The 15,511-nt window shown below is 41.2% G+C and overlaps 1 protein-coding gene across 1 annotated transcript in view; it reads left to right on the forward strand.

Moving 5' to 3' along the window:
- The window catches only part of LOC133128240 (exostosin-1), a 143,303-nt gene that overhangs the window by 108,162 nt on the left and 19,630 nt on the right, over window positions 1-15,511 (forward strand). Inside the window, exons 8-10 of the mRNA XM_061241619.1 lie at window positions 2,332-2,450; window positions 3,193-3,288; window positions 14,231-14,320. Coding sequence (XP_061097603.1) covers window positions 2,332-2,450; window positions 3,193-3,288; window positions 14,231-14,320 — 305 coding nt within the window. The remainder of the gene's footprint in view (window positions 1-2,331; window positions 2,451-3,192; window positions 3,289-14,230; window positions 14,321-15,511) is intronic.

Genomic DNA, 15,511 nt, shown 5'->3' on the forward strand with positions numbered 1-15,511 from the left:
GCTGTTGTCCTGTAAGCAGGAGAATTTGAATGAAACAATAACTCAGACGGATGCTTGCCGTCCCCAGCGGAGCTGTGGAACGGGGGGAACGAGCAGCGTGTTTTACGCCGGCATATTAAATCAACATCGCGGGGCCTGCATGAATAACTTGTCTTGAATGCCATGAATGCCAATCATACACACTTTTATTTGTTTCACTTTCCATCATTTTGGGAGTTAGGAAAAGTTATCCCTGGTTTAAAAACTTTGACTGACTTTAAAACGCCTGTAATTTTAGATGTATTTATATCGTGCATTATTTGCCTTCTATTCCCATTGTGTCATACCCTTCAATGATGCGATTTTATTTATTTTTTCTGAATTCCCTGAAGGATTTTTTTCTTACAATTTTGGGCATTTGGGCACCTGCTATGAAGCCATTTCAGAGAATTAAAAGCACATCAATGTAAACGAGAAAATATTGTTACAGCTAAATGCAATTTCCCCGAATATAAGCTTAAAACCCTGTTTACCCTGTAGTAAGCAGTAATAATTTATGCTGCCTGAATTGCTTGTTCACATGTGTTTTGGATATAATTGAAATTATTTTGCAAAACATAATCCTAATTTAGATGAATGAGACATTGAGATGCATAGCTTTAACTAGCTTCATTAAATTTTACTTTATCCTGAGAGACTACACTTGAAAGGCGTCACGGTATTTATTATGAACCATAAATTAGCGGTATAAACTTAATTTGGTGTACAATTCATACTAGGAATTAGGCCTGCTGTGTTTTGCTTTATGTCCTTGTGATTTCCTCAATTAGTCTTTCATTTACATGCACTACCTGAGTGCTATTTTAATTACTTCCCTGTGTTTAACATGGTTTTCTTAGTATTTATTTAAATGTGAGATGATTACAACCCCTTAAGATCCGTTTATGGTGACAAAATGGCTCTGTCACTTGAACTCCTCATGTTTAATCTCTTTGAATTACTTTCAAGGTCAAAGCAAGGACAAGGTCATATTCCTATGCAATTTAGGAATCATACAGAACTGCACTCTGGTATTATTTTTAGCCAGTCTCTGATTGGCCATGCTCTGGGTGTCTGTTACGGATGAGTCTAGAAAATGCTCCAAATTGACTCTATTGCCTGAGATGGTTATTACAGTCTGTACACTTGGTTTTATTTAATTACTTTAGAACAGTTTTGCACGGAGCGAGAGAGCCTTTCTCAATATTAATAAGGTTCTCTGTGTATGAACTCTGAGTGGGTTCCTTTTTCATACACCTATCTAACTGGACCCTCCTCTGACGCCTGTTTAACTTTCCTCACTTGTGAAACCCACTGCACTGTCTCGCTGACCTCAGTGACCTCAGTGGTAATTTGCTGATAAAACAAGATGGCTATCCAAGATGGCTTCTTGTCCGTTGTGAGAGACCACAGTGCATAGTACTAACTGCCTCAGTCTTCTGCAGTTCACTGTGTTGGGCTGTGCGATTCTTGTGCATTAATGCCAGCGGATTCAGATATTACAGAAAATGTGTGCGTGAAGCGGAACAAACTGAAGTAAATCGAGTGAAGGCGGATCAATGCTTCAGAGTTCCTCGGTGAAACTGAAAATATTTTCAGTTTTGCCCTTTTTCTGTTCTCCTTTTTTCAACCCCTTTCACTATTGAGGAAGGAACTAAGGAACTTTATCATATATTTTCTTCCAATATTTAAATATAAACCTTTTGCTTTTCCCTGTATCATTATGCCATCAGATGTGTGACTCACTTGGCATCACACATAGTATTTTGTTCTGTTTTATTTTAGTTGTTTTGCAGTGTCCGTGTTCCAAAGTGACTGAGGAAACATCTAACATAATATGAAAATTCCGACTCCATTTAAATGTGCAGGATATGTCGTGATAGGATATGAACGTCAAATATTGTCCTTCACTCCATAATGTGAGCCCATCACTGCTTAAACCATTTCACGTAGCTTAACTATAGCATCTCCATAGCTGCAGCAACGGAACATTTTATTTAAAAAAATCTAATATTTTGGAATTCAATTTAGGTGACATGACCACCCCTCTGTTACAAGTAAGAAAAAACAAACCTAAGCCGATGAGCGCTTCCAAAAAGTTGAGCGATGGGGAATTGTGTTGCTCCGGCGACCATCCGGAGAGCGGATCCGTAATGGAAAACGGGAGCGAAGCTCCGGAGAGAGGAGGAGTGCAGCGCTCCGTGTCAGGGAGATTGATCGGAGCGCTTTTAGCCATCCATCTGCTCGGCTAGGCGTTATGGAATTTATGGATATTCATACACCGCTGGCGCGTGTCTTCCTGTGTCGTTCCAGGTAAAAGCCCGTCCCAGGAGTTCACCGCCGTGATCCAGGCAGTGACCCCGCTCCAGTACCAGCTGCAGCCCGTGGTGAAGCTCATCATCGCCGTTGCCAAATCCAAGTTCTGTGCGCAGGTACGGGGCCGCCGGCCGAGTCGCCCGGGCCGGGCAGTGGGAGACACCGGTGCTGACGCCGCGACTCGCCCGGGCCGCACAACGATGGCCGCTAGCGGCGTTTCAGACCGAAATCTCGCTGCGTGTGGAACTTCAAAGCTCCGAGGAGCAAGCTTGCTTTTTTCGCAACATTTGAGAGAAGCTTGAGAGAAATAATATACTGTGTGGACTGAGAACTGAGAATATGAAATCCAGGGAAGCACTAGTATAGCCAGTCAGTATGTGTACAGTATATACAGTATAGTATAGTATACTATACTGTACTATACTATACTATAGTATATAGTATAGTACGTAATGCTGTCTATGAAGGCCATGTACTGCAGTATATAGTATAATTCCTGTTAATTATGTCAAGGGTCATTGTGCCTTATAATGCCCATAATAGTTATACATTATGAACATTTTAGATGAGATGCACAACAATTATAATGCATTATAATCACTGGTGTGATGTGATACGGCATAATGCCCTTTCTTTGCTTTAAGTGATGAACCATACACACAGATATATTAAGAGCCTAATTTAGAGTGCTGTAATCTGTCATCATTCACCCTTTGGTAGTTTTCCTCATAATGATTTCCATTAGGTTTTGATTAGAAATGGTTAAAGGACATATTCTGTTGGAATGTTCACATTTGCAGCTGAAGGAAGGTCAATGGAGTATTGATTCATCTAATAGAGGGCTGCCTTGTCCCCCAGATAATAGTGCTGTGGAACTGCGACAAGCCCTTGCCGCCGAAGAGCAAGTGGCCCTCCACCTCAGTGCCTATCACAGTCATCGAGGGAGAAAGAAAGGTAAGGGTGCTTAGCCGCGCGTCAGCGGGCTTAGCGGCCCGGCTGTCTCTCTCTCACCGAGGTGTCGGCCTGTGTCATCCTCGCTGTCGTGCGCGGGTTAGCCGTAGCGGCGAGTACTCTCACGCCCGTGTGGGTTTCACAGTCGCCACGGTGACATGGGAAGAGGCTAAGCACCGCGGCAAGGAGGAACTAAAGAGCTCGGTTCTGCTAACGTTGACCATTTGTGCAAATCCGGAGAGGACTGTTAGATGTCCGCTGTGACAAAAATGGACCGTATGTACAGTACACTGTAAGAGTTGATTTAGCACTGAATATCTTACTGTGTACTCGGCTTGTTTTCAAACTTTATATCATTTTTGCAAACTATGTAATACACAGTGGTGTATTAAATTTAATTATTAAAAATATACAGTACAAACAATGTTAGTTTATAATATAAATATATTGCAATCTAACTGGCTGGAATTTTAATCTCACCTCTTATATGGTGTATTTGGAGTTATTTCCAGTTGTACATCACCAGCACTGTGTTTGAATGTGTCTTTCAAAAAAATGTAATTCAGATTTTAAAAGCACATTCATCTGTCTGTAGGGCACATGGCTTAAACTGGTAATGAAAACATTCTGAAAACAAACTTTTGAACTTTCTAACATAATGTAGGCAGCGCAATGAGATCAGTTGGTTTCGCTGGCGTGAAGCAGCAAACATTTTTAATATATATTTAATGGGATATTGATGGGCCATTACCCCAGTTCAATGTTCTTACTCATAATGCCTAGAAGAGAGCAGAATCACTTTATCAAGCCTTTGGGGAAATTTGGCAGGGCATCAAACTCACAACCTTCTGGGCCCACACTTCGGGCAGCCTGTAGCGTAGTGGTTAAGGTACATGACTGGGACCTACACGGTCGGTGGTTCGATCCCTGGTGTAGCCACAGTAAGATCCGCACAGCCCTTGATCAAGGCCTTAACCCTGCATTCCTCCAGGGGAGGATTGTCTCCTGCTTAATCTAATCAACTGTATGTCGCTTTGGATAAGAGCATCTGCCAAATGCCATTCATGTAAAAGTCACCAAAGTGATGTAGGTATTCAATATTTCCTTTAATGTTTATCTGGTTTAACAAAGCAGATGATGGTTAATTAGGGCTGTGTTCAAAAGGTGGATATGACGAGGTATCATAACTTACTGTACATCTACGTTTCCACTTATAGATAGAGTGATTGGCATATAATTTTTTTTTACTGCTTTTCAAAGTTAATTTCCTTGGAATGAGTACATCAAAGCCCATTATTGAAATATTTTAGAAGTGTCTTGCATGTGCTGTCTCCAGTATAAAATACTTATTTCATTTGTCCTTTTTTGTTTTCGCACAGCATTTGCTATGCTTGCCAGCAGCATTTTGTAGAAGCTAGCTCCCACGTGGACTTGAAAAGAGGGGCTCTGGAGGAACCTACAGTAATAGTGAAGTCCTACGTTTGGGACCTTCCCTAAATTTCCAGCTTGCAGTGCAGTGTTGAGCTCAGCGCTGTGGAATTGCGATTGGGCTTGTGTGGTTGTTCTGCGGCAGGCCAGCAAGCGCTCAAACACAGCTCTTCCCACGTAGCGCCCCAGCGACAGCACTCTGCACTCAGCATGAGTGTTTCCCCCAAATTCCTTGGGCGTATACCCTAATTCATTCCATTTGTGTCCATGTAACAGGACACTTATGAATGTACAACAACACGCTTCCACCATCGCATAAAATGTCTTCTTACAAAAACTAATCGCATGGCTGTATACTGGTTGTTCTGACTTTATTTGTGCCATAAGACAGCTGCTCAACTTCTAGCACCTTCCCAGAACAATGAAGTTAGAAACTGAGAACTCAAAAGATCCAATCAAACTAAATCCAAGTGCTATCTGCAGAACCGGGAAGGGTTCCTTGCGTATCTGGGCATTGTTTGAGTCTTCTTGCTTCAGGGAGGGGGGAACGGGAGATGACTGGCCTCCATTGCTGAGATTGCTTTCCCAGTGTCTGAAGAATAAAAACGGTTTCTGCTAAAGGGCTTAGCATCGTTTGTGAACCATCACGTGACTGCTTTTAAACAGGCCGGGGAACATGTAACGGTTAGAGCGCTGGACTCTTTATGTTGTCGTCAGCAAGATTATTCACTTAGAGAGTATTGTTTGCATTTCTGGGCACCACGCACTACGAGATAGATATAGAAGCTCTCGAAAAGTTCAAAGAAGTATGACTAAATTGGTTCCTAATCTGAAATGTATGAGGAAAGTCTAACTGGGTGATAATTAATCTCTTCGGGTTTAGGGAAGAGAGATGAAGGGGAGGATTTGTTCAAGGTTTTTCTGTTTATTAAAGACACGGTATTAAAGGTTTTTCTGTTTATTAAAGGTACAGTATTAAAGAGAGCTATGAAAGGTTTTTCAGGTGGAGTTCCGGCAGTGGGACAAGGGAGCGTATTAGCTGTAGGTAAATTCTGCAGGGATATGAAGAAGCTTTATTACAGCGAGTTGTCAGCGTGTGTAACAGCTTGCCAGTTGTAAGGGCAGAGACCTCTGGTTTGGTGCGGTGCTGGATACACACTAGTTTCTTGGCAAATAGTGATCCGTGATGGGGGTGAATTGCCTTTTCTCATCACTTTATATTCTTGTTATAAGTCATTTTTACCACAACTGCTTCAGTAAAAATTCAACTGTTCTAATAAACTGGAGTCTACATAAATTGTCTGACTGGCAACACTTTACAGTACATCGCTGAGGATAAGGCTGACTGGTAAATCCATAAATATTTCATGTTTTCTCAATGACTCCATTTTTCCCATTTTGACCTCATCCCAACTCCTTCTGCACTGTTTATACATGCATCTAGTATTCTTTCTGAATTAATTTTTTTAAGCCGATATTTTCGCTGCATCATTTAAAGAAGGGAGCAACATTAATTCAATTAATGCAGCCTGCAGTCTTAACACGCATTTGGGTTAAGGGAGAAATGCCACGGCCGTTAAACTGCAATGAAAAAAATGAAAAAAACATTTTTTTCTCATTTCCATAGAAAAACAAAGGCCACAGTGGAAGCGCTAATCGGGCTGGCCAGAGGTTAGCGACAGCGTTCGATTCAATTCCGAGCTATAACGTCATCGATTTTCCTCCTTTCCCACCTCAGGCCTGAACGGTACCGCATCTAACAATCGCAGCCCTCATTTTACTCCCGCAGTTAACTCTGCGTTTGAAGGCTAATTAAGTTGACCCTCCGTTCACACTATGGATCGCTCTGGTATTCACCTGACACTGAGGCCATTTGCTTGCCTTGGGCTGGCTTCCTACCCTGAGCACCTGTCAAATTCTAATGGAGACATCCGCTATTTGTCCACTATATACGCTGCCTATATATGAGAACTGATGAGCCCCACCGATAACCCTTCACCACCTAAATGTACTTCATTATATGTTTTTAAAATCCGTTTTCCACAGATTTCTGTCTCAGAAATTTGTTCCCTTCAATGTCACACCCCGTTCGGTATCCAGATTGTTTTGGTTTTGAACACCATCACAGACTCTTAAAAGATTGACGTGTATTTGTGCTTTGTCTGTAATTTCTAACCTCAAGGTTATAACACTGAGTTTATTATGGTTCAGTATGTGCTAGCTGTAACATCCAATGTGTCTATTTTATGGGTTGCTTGAGGAGAAAGGCGCCTTTTACAGCAGTGAGCGCTGAATGTGTCGGTATCCCACTGCAGGGTTTCTTGAACGTGTCGTCTCGAAAGGGGAGAGGCAGGGGACGGGGGTGCGGGGAACAGGGAGCACAGATGCACGGATACACGAGATTCTTAGACTAATGCGGTCTCCTGGGACTTGGGAGGAATCCATGTGTGATCTATCAGCGTGTCTGGATGCATGCTCACAGGTGTGTGTGGGTGTGTGTCTCTGTGTGCTTCGGTGAGGGTTGTAAAGGGCAAACACCCTCATTAACACCTTTCAATCTCTCCCTCCTCCGTACATCATCACCAGTGCAGACATTAGCGAAGAACAGACATCAGGCATGCTATCCTGTGGCGCACAAAGTCATTTAATGCTGAAACAATTTTTAAAGATATATATTCATAACAGAACATTGATTAATCTATGACTTCCTTTATTTGATACATTTGTTGTTATTGACTGATATCGACGTAAAATCGTAAATGGGCACTGATTACACATATTGATAAGCTCACTGGGCATTTTTCTTGGAGTCTTAAGAGTGCTCTGTTATTTACAGGAAAGGGGGTAGCTTTTTCTTCCAGCAGGATTATGTATCACCCCACTCACTTTAATGAAAAGCTATGGCTGGCAGTATGGCAAGGGGGCTGGATTTATCGCATGCAGTTCAAAATGCTGAGGCAAGCAAGCATGGCTGATACAAAATAGAAAATATTTCAAATAAATTAATCCTAATGCAAGGCTTATTCTCTTCTTAAATATTACCTTTGTGGTATAGATATGCATTTACAAGCAAGAACGATACTTTTTGTGAAATTGTTGTTTAAAAATAATTTTTTACTGTTTCAATGACCGCCTCCCAAAAAGAATGAATTAAGGTCACTGTGAGGTTTATTGCTTGTGTCTGCTTTCTCCAAAACTAATTATCAGCTTCAGCTCCTGATTTAGAGTTGTCAGTTCACAACCTAGAAAAATTGATTTAATCAATTTGCACTTGACCCCAATTGATATATGCGGGATATGTCCGCCGCACCAAAAGACGATTTTCACTGCTTTTTAAAAGGTTCAATCCGTTTTAATCTTCAGCGCCGCCTGTGGTGGGGGTTCTGTATCCACTGTTGACTGCTGACCAGCTTCTTGTAGAAATACTGAGGCAACCAATATTTTTTTAAATAAATGTGGTCTTAGATGTTTTTTGGGGGGGAGGTTTCTGCATTAGTGTGTCTAATTTGAGATTTCCAAAATCTTTTTGGAAAATGTAATGTTACAGATAATCTTTTGTATTTCATTAAATAAAATAACATAATAAGTAAAAGACCAGTTTTCAGCTCAAAACTTGATAGAGGCTGTCTCGGATGACCTGGAGAACCAGAAGCAAGTGAGACAGTCAAAGTCTGCAGAAGAACCGTGGCAGGTTCTCCAATGTTTGGAACAACCTACCAGGCAATCTTCTTACAAAACTGCAGGACAGTGTACCTGAGAGAACTGGTGCAGTTCTCAAGGCAAAGGTTGGTCGCAACAAATATTGGTTTGATTTCGTTTTCAACTGTTTACTGCTCTTTATAGTAATTTTTTTGACATCTTTGAAACTTTTGCACAGTACTGTACTGTCTTGACAGACCTCAGTTGACTATGAACAAAGAAAGGAATTGTCATAGCTATGATAAATTAATTGTCACAAATTCAGATTGTTTTGGAAGATGCATCAGGGATTGCAGTTTGTGGATAGTAAGGGCAATGACACTGAAGAGGAGTCTATCAATCCAGCCTTAATCAACATCTTCCCTTCTTCAGACCTTCAGCACCATTTTCACTGTAAATCCTCAAAGGCTCAGAATAATTATGTTGAAGTATTACACACAATAAAAATGCTTTTGTTGACTAGCATGAATAGCAATGTTACTATTTAATTGAAAAGTGGAAAGCACTTGAAGATATTTTATTTAGTACATCTTATTTAGCTTTTTTTTCCTCTCTAAAAGGTTTGGTTGCCACAAGGGTGCATTCCGTTAGAGTCTCCTTTTAGTTTTTTTTTACATCTATATTTATTTTTAATTCCTTTTAGTTACATTGGCTCAAAGAGCAGTTTTTTTCATTTATCTGTGGCCCTGTGATGTTGCACTTGTGGGCTGTTGGTCTTCCAGAGTTTAATTATACTGTGTTTACAAAAGATATTCTTTTAAAAAGCCATAACAAACTCAATCCAGTCCTGCAAGTTTCAAAGACATTTCACGTTTCATTATCTGCAATAAAAACTACTCTCAGGTCAAGTTGGGCGTTCTTCTTTTCTATAGAGTTGAAAATGAAGGATCACCAGCAATGGTTTACGTGTTTATTTGCAAAACAAAGCAGATGTTGGAGCATTTTCATCGGCACCTGTGCAACAGGAGCAGGACAGGAAGAGAGAAATCAAATTTGTGGTTTGTCTGTAAGGATACTGTGCATCTCCTTCCATGCATTATTTATGGGTGCTTCAGAGGCCACAAGCAGGGAATTCTCTCTGGAGCATTCCTGTCCTCTAGCCAAGCTGAGCTTGAAGTTAGCTGGAAGAACGCTGGATTGGTAGGGCTAAATGCTACAGGCAGTAGATAGCTGCATTTCTCGTAGGGTCAAGACACCCCATTTGCTGTTGGATTTTTACAGAGCAAAAAAATAAAACCTGTAGTTTGGTATCTTTTTATCAACTCACAAATGGCTTAATTGTTGCAATAAGATACATACTGCTTACTTTGAGCATTGTAAATTATACAGTGAGTTTTACTGGAGTGAATTGTAGCTGATATAAATGTTGTTTGCAAGCTATTGTTTTTACTTCGCTTTTTGGTAACTTTGACCACTACACAAAAATTAATTGAAAAGGGTTGCATTATGTTGGCACTTTTTGAAAAATGTATGCATCGTGCTTTGCAATTCTTTGCACTTGTATCAATTCTTTGTCATCGGGATTTGACTTCAAACTATTGTGTCTTCCAGCACCAGACGAGCCTGAACAATGAGCCAGCGAGGTCACAGAGGCGTGATTAAATGGAAGTGGATAAATGTTCATTCCCTTAATGAACGCTGCTTTATGATTAAATATTACCACGGATGAAGAAATACTTGTGCCGGGTCTGCGTGTTGTTTTTAGTGGCACCTCAGAAACTGCTCTGCCGTGAAAAGGCATTCGTTTCCCCTCCGTTTCCGGCAGGAGAGAGCGGGGGAGATAGGAGGAGTGAGGAGTATTTCTGCGATACGATCAGCTGCCGCAATTAGCAGAGTTTCCCTCGGAGCCGTCGCCGGATCTGGCATCGATAGCTTCATTTCCAGCCGTTGCGTGTGATACCCTATTAAACCATGGGATTTTAAACCCTATTACAAAACGATTCAATAAATAAATGCGAGTTGCCTCGGCTCTCGGTGAAGGCTGCCACTGCTCTGCTGATTGACAGGTGTCTGGGGGCGATGAGGCTGCTGGGATTGACAGGCTGGAAGGGGGCCAGTGTGTTATTCTCACCCGGGGGGAGGGTTGGGGAGTGAGACATGGAAAGTGGCCTAAGAACCCCGTGGCTCTCCCCGCATCTCGGAGGGATCGTTCACAGCGACTCCCGGCCAGGATGACGGACCCCGTCACAGCGCCAGAAGGGCCGCGGAGATCCAGGGATAAGAGAGATGTGCCGGGGCTGAAGGGCAAACCTTCCCAGAAGAGACGCGTCAAAGGTCTGCCGCGCAGTCTGAAGGGAGGGCCCCGGGGTGGGTGAAAGAGCGGCGCGGCGTATCAACAGCCGCAGTAGGCCTTTAATAAGCTTTATCTCACACGCCAAAGAAGCGTTGTGCTGACACAGTCACGCACAGCCCCGGCGTGGTGTGCAGATATGTGGCCAGCCTTAGCCATCGTGAAAGCTCCATTTCAGAGAAAGAGTCAGCAGGAGCAACACAGCAGGCCACATTTCTCAAGAAAGTTAATGAAGGAGCCGAGATATTAAATGGCGTTAAGATTGCAGTTGTACTAATGATATGTACTGTAATTACAGGGTAAATAACCCGATAGGTATATACATCCATATCGGGTGATCTGTGTAGGAATTGCAGCCCTTTTTTATACATAGGCATGTGTGCGATGCTGTATATATGAGATATGTGAACTCAAATATCTATTTATTTATTCACAAGACCTGCTTTTTTCTTCTTTATTCTTTTTAGATTTTTATTCAAGTGGAAATTCTAATCTATTAGACTGCTGATTTTTCTTTCAGGTTTTAAAGAAAACACTTAAATGATTTACTTCTCCTAATTATAAATCAATAACATAATTAAGCTGGTCTTTCTAGGCTAGGTCTACAACACAATGGATTATATCTGACAGTCCAATAGACACACAGGTCAGTAACCTGATGGTGAGTGACTTTAAGTATAGTTCAGAATTCTGCAGCAAGATGAAAGTAACTTTAGAAGCATGTTGGAATTTCACTGTTATGTGGATACCCAACATACAAATACAAACACATGCACATATATGACCACATGGGAGGAGGTGTGTGTAACCTTTATTGTCTGTATGCTTCCATTGCAGTAATTGTATTGTACTGTAAATACGCTGCTCCCATTGTGGTGCTATAATCAAACTAGTGGTAATTTGGATCTCCAAAGATAATCATTGCATTTTTTTAAATACATTGGCTTCTCAAACAATGCAAGAAAATTGTTAGTTTCTTTCTTTTCCATGTCTTAATGTACTACATTGAAGAAAGAATCCGACTCAAAATTTTTAGCTTGGTCAAGGCTAAAGCATTTAAACATAATTTTATCAGTGAAATGGTGTTGTTTACATAGAAGCCTGTTGACGTCCATGTATTGAATTCTAGTTGAAAAAATAACCCTTTGTCTATTTTGAAAGTATTTTAACTAGTCAGTCAATAACTCAGAGGTTGTGTGTGTGTGCGTGTGTGTGTGTGTGTGTGTGTGTGTATGTGCGGTCATGCGTCGGTGTGTGTACATAAAAAAAATAGTGTATTCAAAAAATTGTCTTTAAAAAAGTCCCTCATCCTCAATTGTGCGCTTCAATATCAGAAGAACACTTCATCTGTTATTCAGACCCATTGTATTGCTAACGGGGGTATGAGTTAGGTCCGGCTATTACTCACAAGCCTGGAAAGATAGTTGATTCCAGTGTATAATAAGTGCCCGGAAAACAAAGCCTTTTTCTGCTCGAAATGTGCTTTTATGACATTGTTCTATATGACACTTCTCAAGATATCCTCGGTTTAATCAAGCCCTCCACCAGTAAGTGTTCTCTGAACAGAAACAAAGAGCTCTCATCTGCCAAGAGTGGGCTTGTGCTTCCCCCTGTTGCTCTGCTTGTGTCTGTATTGTCCTAGTATGACACATTGGGCAGGCGATATTTAAGGCAATGGGAAATAAAGTGAGCATTGAAAAGGCCCCATTAGGTAGCGTTGACGCAAGTCAATAGTGCCTGGGCCTCACCCGCTACAGATGACGGGCTCTCCGTCGATAGCCAGCCACGCCTACCCGCTCTTCCTCAGGCGGACCAGCTACGACTAATCTCCAAGTCAACAAGTTCCTGTCAATAACTTCCTGCATTGATGAATGAGTTATTTTTTTTCTGGCGAGAGAAAGAGAGAGAAAAAAAGAGAGAGACCCAGTAAACGAGATCCAGTGCATTAACCCCTTTAGCATTTTGTCGAGTTTGTCGCGCTGATGCAAAGCTTTCAGTTATGTCGCGTGGTCTGTCAGCCTGTTAGAAGGAAAGTTGAATGGCTTCTCAAATAGAGAATGCTGACTAGTACATGTTCAGGCCTGTGCAGTGGTTCCGGGATTATAGACCATAAAAAACTACACAGAAACACTGATGTACAGCCAGCAATGTCTTTTTAAGAGCAGGATCAATTCACTCCACAGAAAACTCTACGAAGGAGGAGAAACACATTTCATAATGGATGGATGGCAGTGCTATCCTTATGATTTTCTACAACAACATAACATAAGGAGAATTTGTCTTGATAAAATGGAGGGAGTTTGCTTTTATGAGAAGGACTTGAAACGTCCTTTCATTTGAAAAACAGGCAGAAAGCTGCCATTCACCAGACTGCCACTGTCACCTGGGCTACAGCGTGTACACAATAAAATGTTCAGCGTTAAATCAAGTCTTACAGGGTTCATATGGGCCTACTCTTGTCCCTATTGGACATATGTACTCTGTTAGAGTTGAATTAACACTGGACATTTTACACTGTACCAACCTCAAGAAACACAAGAAGAGCATACAAAATTGACTAATTGTTTGGACTGACACGTTATTCCTGGTTTCATCTTAGTCCAAAAAATGAATTATGTGTTTTATAACAAAAGGGTTTTCTTTCAGCTGATCCATTTGATCAGCCGAATGGACTTATTTTGGACACCAGATTTTCTTTATGAGTGATATTTCTGAGTGTTATAGTTTTAAAAGCACAAGCATGAAAAGTCTGGTGAAAAAGTCACATTTGTGAGTATTTTATTTCTTTATTTGAATAATGCCCCTGACAACCTGAGCATTGCAGATGTACATGACCGGAATATTAGATTACGAAGAACAGAGGGATGCATTTCAAACACATTTATCTTTGAAATAAGGAGTTGAAAAGGTTAGAGTTATGCTCAGGGTGTCTTAATAAGATAATTAAATCTATTGCTATCCAGATGTATTCACTGAACACATGTCTTAGAAGGGAAGAAGTGCAGTGGGGCCAAACCGTTTCAAACATAACTGAAATTGCGCTGTGCAGAATACACGGTTGTTTTGTACAATGACATCATCAGTCAGTGTCATTTTAATGAACACAAAAAGGCATTCATTTGTATTGTTGCTTTTGGAATTGATTATATGACAGCTATGACTAAAGTTTTGGGGATATTGGGCGACATGGCTCAGGCAGTAAGAGCAGTCGTCTGGCAGTCGGAGGGTTGCCGGTTCGATCCCCTGCCTGGGCTGTGTCAAAGTGTCCCTGAGCAAGACACCTAACCCCCAAATGCTCCCGACAAGCTGGCCGGCACCTTGCATGGCAGCCAATCGCTGTTGGTGTGTGAGTGTGTATATGAATGGGTGAATGAGAAGCATCAATTGTACAGCGCTTTGGATAAAGGCGCTATATAAATGCCAACCATTTACCATTTATATTTGAATCAGCTAATCAACCCCATTTAAACTGAAAAAGCAAGAACTACATGGCTGTCAGTCACATGACCCAAATATCTTTCTTTGCAGACGATGAGCGGACGTTTTTTCCCCCACGATGCCATCCTCACAGATGCTGTTCTGAGTCTGGATGAGGACTCTGTATTGTCAACCAATGAGGTACAGTTTCACTGCTTCTGTATTGTCAACCAATGAGGTACAGTTTCACTGCTTCTGTAATGTCAACCAATAAGGTACAGTTTCATTGCTTCTGTAATTCCACCTGTCACATCAGCTCTATGCACTTCAGTGTGAATGCTCGTCTTTAAAAAACATTTCAGCAAATCTAAAATATAGTCTTTATTTTGCCACAGTGTAGCATGTCTCAAAAAATAACACCTTTTCTCAGGACATCACATTTACTAGTGTGAGGTTGATTTACTATCACATAGCATACTATATTTTCTTTTTGTGTGTTAAATGCCTGCAGTGATATTGATTGGGTTTTTTGATATTTATAAACTGCAGCGGAAGTGGACTTTTGTAGTTCTTTTTAATTGCTCCCGCCAACATAATTCAGTAACACGTTCTGGTTTCTCACCAAACGGGATAGCACAGCATCTCGGTCAAAGTTTTGGATTCTATGATATATCCTCAAGTCTTTTTCAAAAATAAATGCGAGTGATTTTTTTCACACTTAAGCCAATTAATAGTGCTAAACTAGCCAAACTGTGTTTGTGGAGTAAAATGAAAGGCTTGCATTTATAACTGAAAATGGAGGACAAATGTTGATTGAGTTTAATCAAGAGTTTTTTTAATGTTTCAACAGGGTATCTCAAGTTTGCAGCAAAAACTATATACTATATATATATATATATATTTCATTCAAACTCTCCTGACATGTTATTGAAACGAAAACATTGTAATCTGAAGGAATTCCACTGGACTAACAAGTCTTCTGGGAGGGTGTGGTGTGGTCTGCTCTGGCCTTCCAGAAAGGCCTCTCTTTGTCATATCGGAGCCTGGAGAAGTGAGGCCGTGGTGTGGGCTTGGCAGGTGTCAGAGGAGTCTCCTCCTCGTTAGGTCTCTGCAGAACCTGTTCGGAAGCGCTCCTGTGTTTCTTTGCTGTTTCTAATACTGATCTGCCATTGGGGAGGCATGCCTGTTTCTCCGGGGGAAAGAACTCAATTTAACCTCCTGAGACCCAGGAGGAAAAAAAGCATTGAAACATTTTTTGCCATATATTTTGTTTAATTTTAATTAAAGGCTCAGGGTGGCCGAAATGTAATGCAGGATCTCAGGAGGTTAAATGCACCTGTTGCAAATCAAATCGCTGCATTCCCATAACCCTGTTTGATACAAACAATAAAG

The sequence above is a fragment of the Conger conger genome, chromosome 5, assembly GCF_963514075.1.
Source record: "Conger conger chromosome 5, fConCon1.1, whole genome shotgun sequence".
Lineage (NCBI taxonomy): Eukaryota > Metazoa > Chordata > Actinopteri > Anguilliformes > Congridae > Conger > Conger conger.